This window comes from Chiloscyllium plagiosum, unplaced genomic scaffold (genome assembly GCF_037043375.1).
Source record: "Chiloscyllium plagiosum isolate Xiang-an unplaced genomic scaffold, Cpla_swu_hap1 HiC_scaffold_11, whole genome shotgun sequence".
Lineage (NCBI taxonomy): Eukaryota > Metazoa > Chordata > Chondrichthyes > Orectolobiformes > Hemiscylliidae > Chiloscyllium > Chiloscyllium plagiosum.
In genome coordinates this window covers 71113607-71129022 of record NW_028270149.1, presented here as the reverse complement: position 1 = coordinate 71129022, position 15416 = coordinate 71113607, and the positions used below count along the sequence as shown (strand labels likewise).

At 38.6% G+C, this 15416-nt stretch overlaps 1 protein-coding gene across 2 annotated transcripts in view; it reads left to right on the top strand.

The window, feature by feature from the left end:
* Positions 1–13829, top strand: part of aifm1 (apoptosis inducing factor mitochondria associated 1) — a 50937-nt gene extending 37108 nt beyond the window's left edge. For both annotated transcript variants that reach the window (XM_087992159.1, XM_043704484.2), the window contains 7 exons: positions 1050–1157; positions 2580–2668; positions 2790–2930; positions 6850–6992; positions 7122–7246; positions 8196–8392; positions 13542–13829. In XM_087992159.1, coding sequence (XP_087848285.1) covers positions 1050–1157; positions 2580–2668; positions 2790–2930; positions 6850–6992; positions 7122–7246; positions 8196–8392; positions 13542–13613 — 875 coding nt within the window. In that variant the 3' untranslated portion in view covers positions 13614–13829. The remainder of the gene's footprint in view (positions 1–1049; positions 1158–2579; positions 2669–2789; positions 2931–6849; positions 6993–7121; positions 7247–8195; positions 8393–13541) is intronic.
* The last annotated feature ends 1587 nt before the right edge of the window (positions 13830–15416 follow it).

Below are 15416 nucleotides of genomic sequence, written 5' to 3'. Positions count from 1 at the left end.
TCCTCCTGTTGATATTTCTTATCAGATTGAGGGCTAGATTTTTTGTAAGTTCATAGCAGATGGATTGGAAACCTAGTCGAGAATGTACTTGTACTATGTTCTTGCAAGGCATGTTTCTATCTGTCTCTGATAGATAAGTAGCATTTGTGGAGGAAATGTTATTAAGTTTTGGGGAAAATCAGGGTATGTTATTAATTTACTAGATCCTTTTTGAAGTTGCATCAGTTTAAGTTAATGTGGTCTCGTCTGAAAGCTATATTTTATTTCATACGTCAGCTGCTTTTGGATTAATAACTAAAATCTATATATTCGTTAAACTAAATATGGATTTCAATTGAAACAGCTAGTAAATATAAGCATATGGCTAACACTGCTAGACTGAAGATAACTTCAAAGTTTACACACATTAACTGCTGACATGTCATCTTTACTGACGTGTTAATGTTAATGGTAGCTCTCCCGATAGTGCTTTGGGTTCAAACAAACAGACACTCTGTCCCATTGTGTGCTCACCTGAGATCACCATCTCTTTGCCTTGATTTGACTCTATACCAGTGGAATAAGATTTGGGAGAAAAACTGGCCAGGTTTAGAGCATGAGTCAAGATTAGAGTGGTGCTGGAAAAGCACGGCAGGTCAGGCAACATCCGAGGAGCAGGAAATTTGACATTTCAGGTTTAGAGCATGCTGAATGAATGGATGACTACTGACGTTCTCTGTCTTGGTCACAAGTATAGAATGGCCAAATTAGTGAGAGATTTTGTACATTTCATCGAGAGTAGCACATATGTCATGGGACCTTTGGGAGGGAAAAGAGGTCTGTTAAGCATAACAATGCTTGGCTAATCTGTCCTTCTAGTCAACAGATACTAATACATTTGTGTCCACCATGTGTCAGATGTCTCAATTAACAATTTTTTGTGTGTTTACAAATCTGAAGCTTTTTAAATAGTTGTCCAGTGATGATCAGCAAGCATTAAATGAATAAAGACTTACCTCCTTACCTAATAATGTTATAGTTTCTTTTAACTGTAATACGATAAATTACAGCAAGGAATACAGAACTGGAGGTGATTCAGCTATTTCCAGAGAAAGGAAACATGGGCAAAATTCTCCCTGAATACCTTAGCAACTGGACAACTGAGAAAGTAAGAAAAGGTAAATATTCCTGTTTACTTTTTGTAGAATCTAATTTTGCAGGATTTAGTTGGCAGAGGGCATTAAACTCGGAAACTTTGTTTCTCGGTGTATTACAAGTAAAGCATACTTGCAATTTCTGTGAAGTTTTGGCTAATATTAAAGAGATAACAGTAAACAAATCCCTATATATATAATCAAATTTTAAATCTTGTGAATGTTTAAGAATCAATATGACAAGGGGAAATGACTTTTATTTACCATTGATGGGAAAATCCTATCTCTCTCCCCTTTTGTGTTTTCTTCTTCCCATCAAAGATTTTGTTTTGCTGATTACTTCAGATTAAATTGTTTCATTCAGCATAGATGTATCGTGTTCTGTTTTGCGTCACACCGTATAATAACATATTTTGGATCATTACTCTTTTGGATTTGTATTATTACAAGCTTTCTGGTAGGGGTTAAGCAAAAAAACAGTATTCTTTAAAACTAGCTTTAAGTAAATTGCAGGAACAGGATTACATCATTTCATTTATCTAATCAGTGTCACTATTCAGTTAGATATGACCAATTTCTTATTAGTGTGTCAGCTTGTAGCTCAGTTCATAGCACTCTTCCCTCTGAGTCAGAATGTTATGGATTAAATTCGCACCCTAAAGATGAACATACAGATTTAAACTGATAGTGTGACGCTGGAAAAGCACAGCAAGTCAGGTGGCATCGACAAACAGGAGAATTGATGTTTCTAGAATTCCTAATGAAGGGCTTATGCCAAAACATCAACTCTCTTGCTCCTCAGATGCTGCCTGACCTGCTGTGTTTTTCCAGCGCCACACTTTTTGACTTTGGTCTCCAGCATCTGCAGTCCTCACTCCTCCAGATGTAGACTAATACTCCAGTACAGTAGCAAGAGGGTGTTATGTTTTGGCTAACAGATCGAGTTGAGGCCCTGGCTGCTGTCGGGTGTCCTACGACAAATCCCTCAACAAACTTCCCTGAAACAGAGGTTTTTATCCTATTCTTTGAGTTTTGGTGAAGTTGCATATGGAGGGTACTGTATCACATTGGTGTCTTGTGTCCTGTAGATAGTGGACAGGCCTTGATGGGTCAGAAGATGAGTTATTTGCTATAGAATTTCTAGCCTTTGACCTGCTCTTGTACTGCAGTATTTTTGTGGCTACAATTATAATTCCCCAGGATGCTGATAGTGGGATATTTACTGATGGTAATGTTGCTGAATATCAAGAGGTGGCGGTTAGATTTTTTTTGTTGAAAATGGTCATCACTTGTGTTGTACGAATATTACTTGAAACATAATTTGCATGGTATGAACTTAATGGTCTCTTTCTCTCATTCAGTGAACCACTATGTACAAAACCTTTTCTTGATTAATATAGATCAGAAATACTGCAACTGTTATGTAACAAGATTCTTTTTCTTCAGAGGGTGTTAATGTCATGCCCAATACAGTTGTGAAATCTGCAAAATATCAAGATAACAAAGTTATTCTGAAACTCAAGGATGGGCAAATAGTGAGTATTCTTAACATAAATTTGCAAGTCCATAAATGTGCAGTATTTAAAAACTACTTCAGTCTTGTTGATCAAAGGTCCAGTTAAACCACCTTCAGTTGCTTTGCTGTCCTGTTTGCAGATAAAGACTGATCATGTTGTTGCAGCGGTGGGTCTTGAGCCTAGTGTGGAATTAGCAAAGTCAGCAAGGATGGAGGTGGACTCAGACTTGGGTGGATTTAGAGTAAATGCAGAATTGCAAGCACGCTCAAATATTTGGGTGGTGAGTATATTGACCATAACCTTTTGGAAACTGATTTTTAAAAGCCATAGAATCATAGAGATGTACAGCATGGAAACAGACCCTTCGGTCCAACCCATCCATGCCGACCAGATATCCCAACCCAGTCTAGTCCCACCTGCCAGCACCCAGCCCATATCCCTCCAAACCCTTCCCATTCACATACCATTCAAATGCCTTTTAAATGCTGCAATTGTACCAGCCTCCACCACTTCCTCTGGCAGCTCATTCCATACATGTACCACCTTCTGTGTGAAAAAGTTGCGCTTAGATCTCTTTTATATCTTTTCCCTCTCAACCTAAACCTATGCCTTCTAGTTCTGGACTTCTCCAGCCCAGGGAAAAGACTTTGTCTATTTATCCTATCCATGCCCTTCATAATTTTGTAAACCTCTATAAGGTCATCCCTCAGCCTCCGACGCTGCAGGGAAAACAGCCCCAGCCTGTTCAGCCTCTCCCAGTAGCTCAGATCCTCCAACCCTGGCAACATTCTTGTGAATCTTTTCTGAACCCTTTCAAGTTTCACAACATCTTTCTGATAGGAAGGAGACCAGAATTGCATACAATATTCCAACAGTGGCCTGACCAATGTCCTGTACAGCCGCAACATGACCCCAGGGAAAAGACTTTGCCCATTTAACCTGTCCATGCCCCTCATGATTTTGTAAACCTCTATAAGGTCACCCCTCAACCTCAGACACTCTAGGGAAAACAGCCCCAGCCTTTTCAGCCTCTCCCTGTAACTCAAATCCTCCAACCCTGGCAACATCCTTATCAAAATGTTCAAGTTTCACAACATCTTTCCGATAGGAAGGAGACCAGAATTGCACGCAATATTCCAACAGTGGCCTGACCAATGTCCTATACAGCTGCAACATGACCTCCTACTTCCTGTACTCAATATACTGACCAATAAAAGAAAGCATACCAAACGCCGCCTTCACTATCCTATCTACATATGACTCCACTTTTAAGAAGCTATGAACCTGCACTCCAAGGTCTCTTTGTTCAGCGACACTCCCTAGGACCTTACCATTAAGTGTATAAGTCCTTCTAAGATTTGCTTTCCCAAAATGCAGCAGCTCTCATTTATCTGAATTAAACTCCATCTGCCACTTCTCAGCACATTGGCCTATCAGCCCACCCGAACAGGAATATACTTTCTCTGGATTCTCGTTATCTCATTCTTGAAGGCTTCCCATTTTCCAGCCGTCCCTTTACCTGTTAACATCTGCCCCTAATAAGCTTTTGCAAGTTCTTGCCTAATGCCGTCAAAATTAGCCTTTCTCCAATTTAGAACTTCAACTTTTAAATTTGGTCTATCCTTTTTCATCACTGTTTTAGAATGAATAGAATTATGGTCGCTGGCCCCAAAGTGCTCCCCCACTGACACCTCAGTCACTTGCCCTGCCTTATTTCCTAAGAGTAGGTCAAGTTTTGCACTTTCTCTAGTAGGTACATCACATACTAATTCCGAAAATTTTCTTGTATACACTTAACAAATTCCTCTCCATCTAAACCCTTAACACTATGGCAGTCCCAGTCTATGTTTAGAAAGTTAAAATCCTCTACCATAACCACCTTATTATTCTTACAGATAGCTGAGATCTCCTTACAAGTTTGTTTCTCAATTTCCCTCTGACTATTAGGGAGTTTATAATATAATCCCAATAAGGTGATCATCCCTTTCTTATTTCTCAGTTCCACCCTGGATGTATTTCCAGGAATATCCTCCCTCAGCACAGCTATAATACTATCCCTTATCTAAAACGCCATTCCCCATCCTATCTTGCCTCCCTTTCTATCCTTCCTGTGGCATTTGTATCCTGGAACATTAAGCTGCCAGTCCTGCCCCTCCCTGAGCCATATTTCTGTAATTGCGATGATATCCCAGTCCCATGTTCCTAACCATGCCCTGAGTTCATCTGCCTTCCCCGTTAGACCCCTTGCATTGAAATAAATGCAGTTTAATTTATTAGTCCTACCTTGACCCTGCCTGCCCTGACTGTTTGACTCTCTTCTGTTCTCAACTGTAGTAGTCTCAGATTGATCTCTTTCCTCACTATCTCCCAGGGTAAATTCTCCCGAGCAGCTCTTAGCAAATCTCCCTGGCAGTATATTAGTCCCCTTCCAATTTGGGTGCAATCCATCCTTCTTGTACGGTCACTTCTACCCCAAAAGAGATTCCAATGATCCAAAAATGTGAATCCTTCTCCCATACACCAGCTCCTCAACCATGCATTCATCTGCTCTATCCTCCTATTCCTGCCCTCACAACTGTATTCCAGATATTACTACTCTCGAGGACCTCTTTTTTTCAATTCCTGCCTAACTCTCTGTAATCACCCTTCAGAATCTCAACCCTTTCCCTTCCTATGTTGTTGGTTCCAATGTGGACAGTGACCTCTTACTGGTCCCTCTCCCCCTTGAGAACATTCTGCACCCTCTCTGAGACATCCTTAATCCTGGCACCAGGGAAGCAACACACCATTCTGATTTTTTGCTGCTGGCCACAGAAACGTCTGTCTGTACCTCGGACTAGAGAGTCCCCTAACTCAATTGATCTCTTGGAAGCTGACGTACCCCTCGTTGCCAGTCTCAATACCAGAAACTTGGCTGTTTGTGCTACGTTCCCCTGAGAATCCATCACCCCCTACATTTTCCAAAACAGCATACCTGTTTGAAATGAGGATAGCCACAGAACACACCTGCACTAGGTGCCTACCTCTCTTACCTTTCCTGGAGTTAACCCATCTATGTGACTGTATCTGAGATTTTCCCCCCTTCCTAAAACTGCCATCCATCACTGTTGCTGTTGTAAATTCCTCATTGCTTCTAACTGTCTCTCCAACCGATCCATTCGATCTGATAAGATTTGCAATCATCAGCATTTATTGCAGATATAATCCGCAGTAACCCTTAAACTCTTTTTAAACTCCCACATCGACAAGAAACACATATCACTGTATTAAAGGCCATTTTTTGCTCCTTCACAATCTACAGACCCAGAAAATAACACCGTCTTATTCCCCTTCAATACACTGCCCCAGGTTAGATTATGGTTAGTTATGGCTTCTGTTTTAAGTTCAATCAAGAGACCCATCTCAAAAAACATATAATCAAGAAAAATCCACTCTACTAACTCCTGTAGACTTTCCGTAGGCCACTTAAAACCATTAACTTATCTGATTCTGTGCTGTGAACTTTACCCAAACAGTTCCTCCAAGATCAGTTGTGAATTTCACTGTTTGTTAATTTTCCCAGACGCACTCTGATGTCCAGCGATACATGAATTCAAACAGCAACGGGAGTACTGTGCAGGTTCAGTCTGGTGTCAGTTTCTTTCTGTCTCTCTCTCTCTCTCCTGCACTGACCTCACCATGTGCTTCCTTTGTCTGTTCTTCTCCCTTTTAAAACTGCTGTTGTTTTGACTTTTTTTTCCAACGTTCCAAAACAATGCAACAGCATATAAAATAGTAATTGCTGCTCCTGAAATTTAAGGAAATCACCTCCAGCACCTAAACCACCTCAAAAAAGGAGCAGCTGTTATATACCAGAAATGTTTCCTGTCCTCCATCTTGAATTACTCAGAATCCTTCATATTTTGAAAATACATCATTAGTGGCTTGTATTGTTTCAGAGTAGAGGTGTCAAAATGTGAAAGTATGGTTTATGTTTCATGTAATTTATTTATATATAATCTCTATTATTTCCCTTAGCAAGTTGTTTTAATTTCAGGTAAAGATATATTTAGGTAAAGTTGTGAAATTGAGCACTAATGCCAACGTTTTCCACTTATGAAGTATGCAAATATTAAATTCAATCTTTCAGAGGCAAATTGTGCATGGCCTTCTTAACAAAACATGTAATGTTTATTTTGAGTTTTCTTTATGTTCTGCAGGCTGGAGATGCTGCTTGTTTCTATGATGTTAAATTAGGAAGGAGGCGTGTGGAACACCATGACCATGCTGTTGTGAGTGGCAGGTTGGCTGGTGAGAACATGACTGGAGCTGCAAAGCCTTACTGGCATCAGTCAATGTTTTGGTATGAATTGGCTTTGTATCTAGTTTCAGTACTTTTTTTTTAAGTAATGGCGACAAAGGTTTATACTAATCAATTTTGTAACAATATGTAACATGTTTTTCCAGGTCTAACTAATTCTTTCTTTTATAGGAGTGATTTAGGGCCTGATGTAGGATATGAAGCTATTGGTATTGTAGACAGTAGTTTACCTACTGTGGGAGTATTTGCTAAGGGAACTGCTAAAGACACCCCCAGAGCTGTGACACAAGAATCTGGTAATTACAGAATGTTTTATTTTCTTAGAAACTAATGTGTGGCACAATTGATGTGTAATCAGCTTCTGTTTGTATTGTTTGTTTTTATATGTCCAATGTTTTATAATTCTATAATTGGATTAAATATTTTTCTTTTCCTTAAACAAACTAATGCTGTATTAAAATAACATTAGAATTGATGGTTCATTTTTATTTAATATCTTTCAAAAGTCTGCAACTTTTTGAAATAAGTTGCCTTTGAAGTGTTTGACCTGAATTTAAATATACAGTGTGACAGAAAACAGACAGTAGCGGAATGGATGCCCTGCTGAATTGACTTCAGCAGAATGGAAAATCAGGTTAGGCATATAACATCCACTTTCATTGTCTGGAAAGAAAATAACTAGACCTGAGACGACCTGTTGCTAAAATTTAAACACCAGAACAAACTTATCCTTGTTATTATCTAGTAGGTTCTACAGAAATCCAAATGGTTTGAGGAAACAGATGATGGTAATGTGTTAATTATAAGGGATAATGGGTGAGCAGTTGACTGTCTGTATGGGGAACAATTATTCATCATGGTTGGAATTCGTGGTGTCTGAACTAGAAATAGAACTGACTGAAACGTATATGACTGGACTCTGTCTAACCAGTGTTTTAGTTGTGATGTTTAACAATCCTCGCTCCCTGCTGTTTGCTGTATTAGCTGATGATAAGGTTTTAGTAAAGATGCTGTTAGTGGTAATATTACTCCAAGACAGAAAGATTGCAAATCTCCAGGATTCTGGTTGTTAATAACTAATCAGTGGCTGTAGCTGTAAAGGGTATACGTTTCTGTAGATGGCATAGGAAATTGCAATGGAACGTACCCTATGTGATTGGAACATTAGCGACTCATTAAGCAGTTTCTTTCCTCCATTCAGATCGTCTTAACCATGATTGTTTTATGTTTTGTTCTTGAATGCAGGGACAGGAATCCGTTCAGAAAGTGAAACCGAAGAAGTAGCCACTTCTGTAAATGTATCTGCTGGTGCTGCTTCTTCAGCTCATCCACCTCAGGAAGGGGAAGACTACGGAAAAGGTGTCATCTTCTATTTGAGAGAGAAAGTGATTGTGGGAATTCTGTTGTGGAATATCTTTAATAGGATGCCGATTGCCAGAAAGGTTAGTTGCACATTCTTACGTTGCATGTTTTGTGTTGAAATCAACTATTTGGTCTAATTAGATTGCACTAGTATTTTTGGCCCACATGAGTGTCCTTCCCATCCTACTCTTAATTCTCACCCTATCAATGTATCTTTCTATTGCTTTCTATATTATGGACTTAACTAGTACCCCTTTTAAATACATTTGTACAATTGTCTCAACCATTCCAGGTAGGAGCAAGTTCCACATTCTAAGTCACATTTTTTGGGGGGGAGCCAGGGTGGGGTAGTTGAAGAGTTTCTTCTGAATTCCGTGCTGGACTTGTGAATTTTTTTATATTTGTAGTCTCTAGTTTTAGATTCCCCACAAGTGCAAAATTCTTATCTATCACAACCATGTTTATAATTTTAAAGATCTCTATTAGATTATTTTTCTCTCCTACAGAGAAGAGACAGACTGACTGACTGTTTAGTTGCAATTCTTTTTAACTGCACTAATTTAGCTGCCTAGTGAAATACAAGCACCAAGCAACTTTTTTGGCTCTGGAGCCATTGTAATTGCATTTTAATGATCTACAGTGATCCTACCAGTGCATTTACTCTATTATTTCTATTCTTTAAATTAATATAAGCAAATTGTAAATTCATAACAAGACCATTTTTATTGCTTGGGTTTGCAATGCAAACTTAAATCAAAACTTTTACTGGGGAGAATGAAGGACTCAAATTCTTCCACTCCAACTTCTGTCTTCCCTAAGGCACAAAGTACAGAGCCAACTGGGGTATTGATTGTGAACATGGTACTATGCTCTCCACTTTTGCGAGCTTCAAAGTCAACCATATCATCATACTTATAATAAGCAAAAGAACTGCAGATGCTGGCAATCTGAAACAAAAACAGAAATGTCTGGAGAAACTCGACAGATCTGCCAGCATCTGTCGAGAGAAAACGGAGTTAACTTTTCTGGCACAGTTCTGAAGAAGGGTCACTGAACCCAAAACATTAACTCTGTTTTTCCCTCCACAGATGCTCAGACCTGCTGAGTTTCTCCAGCAATTTCTGCTTTTGTTTCATCATCTCGAGACTTTGTCCAGGTCCACTGGACTCTTTTGTTTTTCTCAGTCTCCCAACTTTTACCTGTCTGCCTGTCTGACAATGCCCAGGCATCTCTAGCAATGCTTTCTTACTCATATTTTTCTTTACCACCTTTGCATTCTCTTAAGGATCTGTTCTTGAACCTCATCCACATCACTTCCTTATCTATTATCTGGAACAGGAACTTAGATGTATTCTAAGTTTCCACATAAGAAAGAAAGATTGTGCTTCTCCAAATTCCTTCACTTGTTGGTTTAGAATTTCTGCTTTGGACACAATTGTGAAATTGTGCACAAAATTTAGCTAAAGTTCATCTGCATAATGACCAGTATAAAATCTGCAAAGAACTAGTGCAACTTGTTAACATGATGCTATTGCTCCTTTTTCTATATTTAAAAAACACCTCAGTGTATTTAAAAATGGTAATGATGCAGAATAATATGTTTGTCAGACATAAGTATTTGTTTTCATTAGTGTATCCAGCCTAAGATTTATGAACAACCTTGTCAAAAATCATTGAAAATGTCTTTTATACATTTTGCTGAACCATTTCATAGTTTCAGTTTGTGATGCAGTGTGATCCCAAGAGCATTGGTTTAATTTGTGCACCAGCTGAGGTTATCACAAAAGATTCTCCTTCTCAACTTCTTCCCTCGCCTAAGACGTGGTGCCCCTCAGACAACCGGTGATGGTTTAACCTACCTCTAATGACAGAGCAGCCCCATGGTCTGGTATTAAAGTATTTCCATTGGTCCTAACGCACTTGAAAAAATGAACCAGACCAGTTGATGGATTTTTATAAAACTAAATTGGGGTGGCAAAATGAATCCTAACCAGTGTAATTGATGGTAGAAAATATAAAAAGAAGTGATTTCTTTTCGTATGGCGGTTTTCAGATAGTTTCATCTGCAAATCTCAAATATGCAGAAACTTTCTATGCAGTTTTGAGTTGGTCTCAACCTTCTCCAGCTAATGCTATCCCTTTGCCTGTCAGTAATTCCATTTCTGTCCCTATTCACTGCTTCATGTTGACCCAGACTATTCAGAACCACAGAATCCTATTTCACCTGAAGGCGAGCTTCCAAATCTATATTTTAACAGCATGGTCATTTTTAAAGCTACTTTCAATATAGAAAGACCACCCCATCAAGATAGAAATAAATAAGATGAGAAGAACGCGAGGTGACCTCATTTAAGCATACAAGATTCTTGTGGGTTGAGAGGGTAGATGCAGGGTGGTTGTTTCCCCTTTTGGGAAAGTCTTGGGACTAGAAGCTCAAAATAAAAGGTTGCCCATTTAAGACAGGTGAGGAGGAATTTTTTCTCTGGGTAGGGAATCTGTGGAATTCTTTACCAAGAGGACTGTAGATACTCGATCATTGCGTCTATTGAAGGGTGAGAGAGGCAGATTTATCAATAAAAGAATCGAGGCAGAAAAATAGAGTTCAGAATTAGCAGATCAGCTATGACTTCATTTGATAGCAGAGCAGACTCAAAGGGCTGAATGGTCTACTACTTCAACCAATGGTCTTGTAGCTCTTATCTAAAAGCGGAGAACCTCCTAAGAGGGTTGTTAAAGATCTTGATTTTATGGTGGGTTCAAGGGACAGAGATAGAGGTGAAGAGATTGAGCAAAGGAATTCCAGAGCACGGGTTTTGGATAGATCCTAATGGCAGAGGGAAAAAGGAATGTTGTAAAAGAGACCAAAGTTGGGAGAGTTTGTAGGACTTGAGACCTCTTGAAGAAAGGGAGGGGAGAGTGGTTTAAACACAAGGATAAAAATCGTAAAGGTGAAATATTATGTTGCTGGGTACCATTATAGTCAACAAGAGTAAGGATGCTTGGCAAATTGTGGGATAGATTACAGACAGCAGAGTTTGAGGTGGTAATGAGATGGAAGGATAGGAATCCAGCAAGAAAAGCTTGCAGGCATTCATTCTGAAAATGACTCCCGGATCTCAGGATTTCTTGACCATTCTTCCAGTTGTATTAATACCCAAAAAAAGTATGTTCTCACAGTATACGTTTTTGATCTCCCCTCATAATTTCTGCTGCTTGGTCTAAATCGCTACTTTGTTTAGTCACTGTGAACAACCCAGAGATGTTTTCTACATCACAAAGACAATGCTATTTGATTTTGTTAAATTCTCTGTTCACTTCATTCTTCAAACTTTAAGTGTCCCATAGTCATCTAGGGCTAAAGAGCTGAAAAACTAGCAGCTTCTCAAAGTTTGTCTTATTGTACAAAATATGGAGCCGGTTAAATGTTAGAATGGAACTGCTGAGTTATGTCATTTCAAAATGCATTGCTTTTCATTCTCGTTTATGTTAATTAGACAATATAATTTGTTGAAGGCGTTCATGGTTTAAATGACTATACCTATATTAGTAATTTGCCCCAGCTCCACCCCAAATCCCTCTGGAAAAAAGACTTGCTTTTGTAAAGTGCTTTTCATGACCACTAGACATCTCATTAGTGCTTTACAGCCAATAAAGAACTTAGAAATGTATCGCTGTTGTAGGAATCGCAACGGTCAGTTCACACATCGCAATTTTCCGACAAACAATGTCATAATGAAGAGTCTTTTTTTTGAATTGATAGATTAACATTTACTAGAACACCAGTGTTAACTCGCTGCTGTTCTAAACAGTGTCATGGAATCTTACATCCATCCCAGTAGACAATTGGTGCCTTCATTTGATGTCTCCTCCGAAAAATGGTACCTCTGATAATACTGTGGTAGTTCTCTGTTGGGTCAGGATAGATTTTTATGCTTAAACACTGAAGTGAGACTTGAATCCGAACCATATGACTCAGGCAACAGGGCTACTATCTGAGCCACAGCTGACACACCTACCCCTGTCAAATATATTTCTGTTGAAATGCTTTTAAATGCTCAGCTCCTTAAATAAACACCAAAAACATGCAGCACTGTTTATTTGAACAACTACTTCAATGTGTGAAGCTATTTATTGGGAAATGTTGTCTCATTTCTGTGAAGCTCGCTGTGGGATGTTCATTTTTATTGTTATTGTTACTGTAGTACTGCAAAACATCCCTAACTAAGAATGCACAATTTGCCTAAGGCTTTTGGACAGTAGCTGACTGATGCAAAATTGAAATCAAACAGAAAAACTTCACAATCTTAATTTGACAGCAGAGTAAAACACATAGCAAATTAATCAAATCTCTACTACATTTTTGGTGAATTTCTTAGTCTAATCCCACCAGGAGCATAAAGTTATATAAAGCCTTTCATGATTTTGATGTCCTGACATGCTGTGCCATGCTGCCGCTCATGTAATTTGGCTCCACACAGCAGCTAATTCATGAACTTGTTCACAGTAAGTGAATAAACTGTATTTATAGATCTATATTCAGCCATTCGGGGACTAATAATTAATAATGTGGCTACAACCTGTAGGATGGATGGCAGGAGGAGTATTTAAACAGTAGATCATTAGGAAAAAGTCAGAGGAAATCTCTGGCGTTTATTCAGCACATTAATTTAATTTCAGTATTACATACTAATAAAACTATTTCTGACGCCTGTAACTTAATATTCTAATCGGATTTGTTCATGTTACTGTGTATTAAAAGCTTAGAATTGCTTCATAATAAAAGCAGAACTGAGCAATTATGGTGAAACATTACATGGAACTTTTTAAAGTTCCAGTCAAAAAAAGTGTTTTCTGTTCATGGATCATGGAATTATCTTGACCAATTAATTAATTGCCACAGTAGCAAGATCCTGCTTCATATTCACATTTCTCCACACACATTCTCCTCTGTCACTGTGTCTTCCAGGAGACAATTTAGAATCATATTGGTAGAAACTTTAGGGACAATTCTCCTATACAAGTTTCATACCATATCGGAGATTGTCTTGAGTCCAAGACTACTCAGTCCAGGCCACCAGTGGTTTGCCACATTGGAAGCTGATGATCAGAGTGTACACTCTTGGTGGAGGAAGTGTACGGTGCAGTGGGGAAACCCAAAGGAAGGTGTTTTAACACAATGCTGCAAAGGCCTAATGAATCCCTTTTATAAATTTGCTTTTTTTTCCATAGGTCATTAAGGATGGTGAAGAACATGATGACCTCAATGAAATTGCGAAGTTGTTCAACATTCATGAAGATTAGAATACCCAAAGTTTAACTGTGTATATAAGAGTCTAGATTTTTTTAAAATTGTAAACATTCTTTCATGCAGGAAATCAAGAGCTTGAATTTTCAGAGGAAGAAAGTAATATTTTGTGAACTTTCCCATCATCTACAATTTGACCAAGTAAACCTATTTGTACCATGTGCACACAGTGATCAAGATTTTCTGAACTAAATATTAAATGTAAAAAATGACATTTTGAAAGCATATTTCCATTTAAATTTTTCATGATTTTTTTTTTGTTGAGTTATGTTCTTAGCTCATGTACCGATGTAACAACGAGGATGAGACAAGTCAGCTCAGATTTAAAGCTTTAAGTTCCACATCAGTTTCAGATTGATAATTCAAAACAGGCAGGAATAATTGGACATGGAGTCTATCTTGTTGATGAGTCAATTAATACATAAAATTGTGGGGAGTTTCATAGGAGCAGCATCCAAGCTCTGAGTGCAGATCACCGAGTTTCCCCTAAGCGTTATGAAAAGCTCCTAAAAGTATGCAGAAGGCAACCTGAAAAAAAAAAGAACATTACCATGGGTAAAAGATTTCTGTCAATATAACTGTCAGTTTCTTCATTGAAAAGGCTAATTTTTGCAGAAACAAAATCCTTTATGTTACTCTGTGTCTCGTCACTTCAGGCCTCTTTCCCTTAAGAACTGCTTCACTGATTTATGAACAGTGACTATATTATTTTCATTTCTAATAGCTCAAACCAGTTCTCCAAAACTTCATTATCTTACAACATTATTGAAGGACTTTAGGGCATCAAAATTTGAAAAGAGAAGTACATTTACAAGTAGCATTCAAATTTTGGTAGCGTTGCTTGTTGTAAATTTTAGAGTCCTATTAAGTTGGTTGAGTGCCTAAAGACAGTCTAAAGACTCTGTAGACCATAGTGTTTCACTAACTTACCATTCTTGGAGTACTCTCATCAGTTGGCGACCATCATAGTTTTACAGCCAAGCCCACACTGACAATGTCTGTAAAGGGACTTTCTGATCATACTGTATGTAGTAATCAGAAGCAAGTTTCTCCATAAGCTGAGAGTTGTTCACCACCACCACAGCAGTCATTTTAAAAGTCACCCTGCATGTGAGGTGATATTTTATATAAGCCAGCAGAGAGCTTTGTATTTGATTCCCTTCAGTGAATACCTAAAGAGTCTGAATGATTTTTAACTTCGATTCACATTCTTACTGCTCATACTTTTTCTGAGGGAGACTTCTGTGATCAATGATTGATTCATTAAGAATTGTTGTGAAAATCCTCTTAATTTGTATCTGACTGGAAAGTATCAACTTCTGCTGAGGCATAGTTCCAAAGATACATGCAGCACCCATCAGGAGGTCAAAAAGGGGACATGAGATAACTTTGGCAAATAGGATTAAGGAAAATCCAAAGGGATTTTATAAATACACTAAGGAGAAAAGGTAACTTGGGAAACAGAGTTGAAAAATGTAGTGCTGGAAAAACACAGCAGGACAGGCAGCATATGAGGAGCGGGAGAATCAGGAATCCTGAAGAAGGGCTTATGCCCGAAACGTCTATTCTCCCGCTCCTCGGATGCTGCCTGTCCTGCTTTGTTTTTCCAGCACCACATTTTTCCACTCTGGTCTCCAGCATCTGCAGTCCTCACTTTCTCCTAACTTGGGAAACAATAAGGACCCTCAAAGATGAGAAGGTAGACTACGTGTGGAGCAGCAGGAGATGGGTGAGATACTAAATGAGTATTTTGCATTAGTGTTTACTGTGGAAAATGACATGGAAGATGTAGAATATGG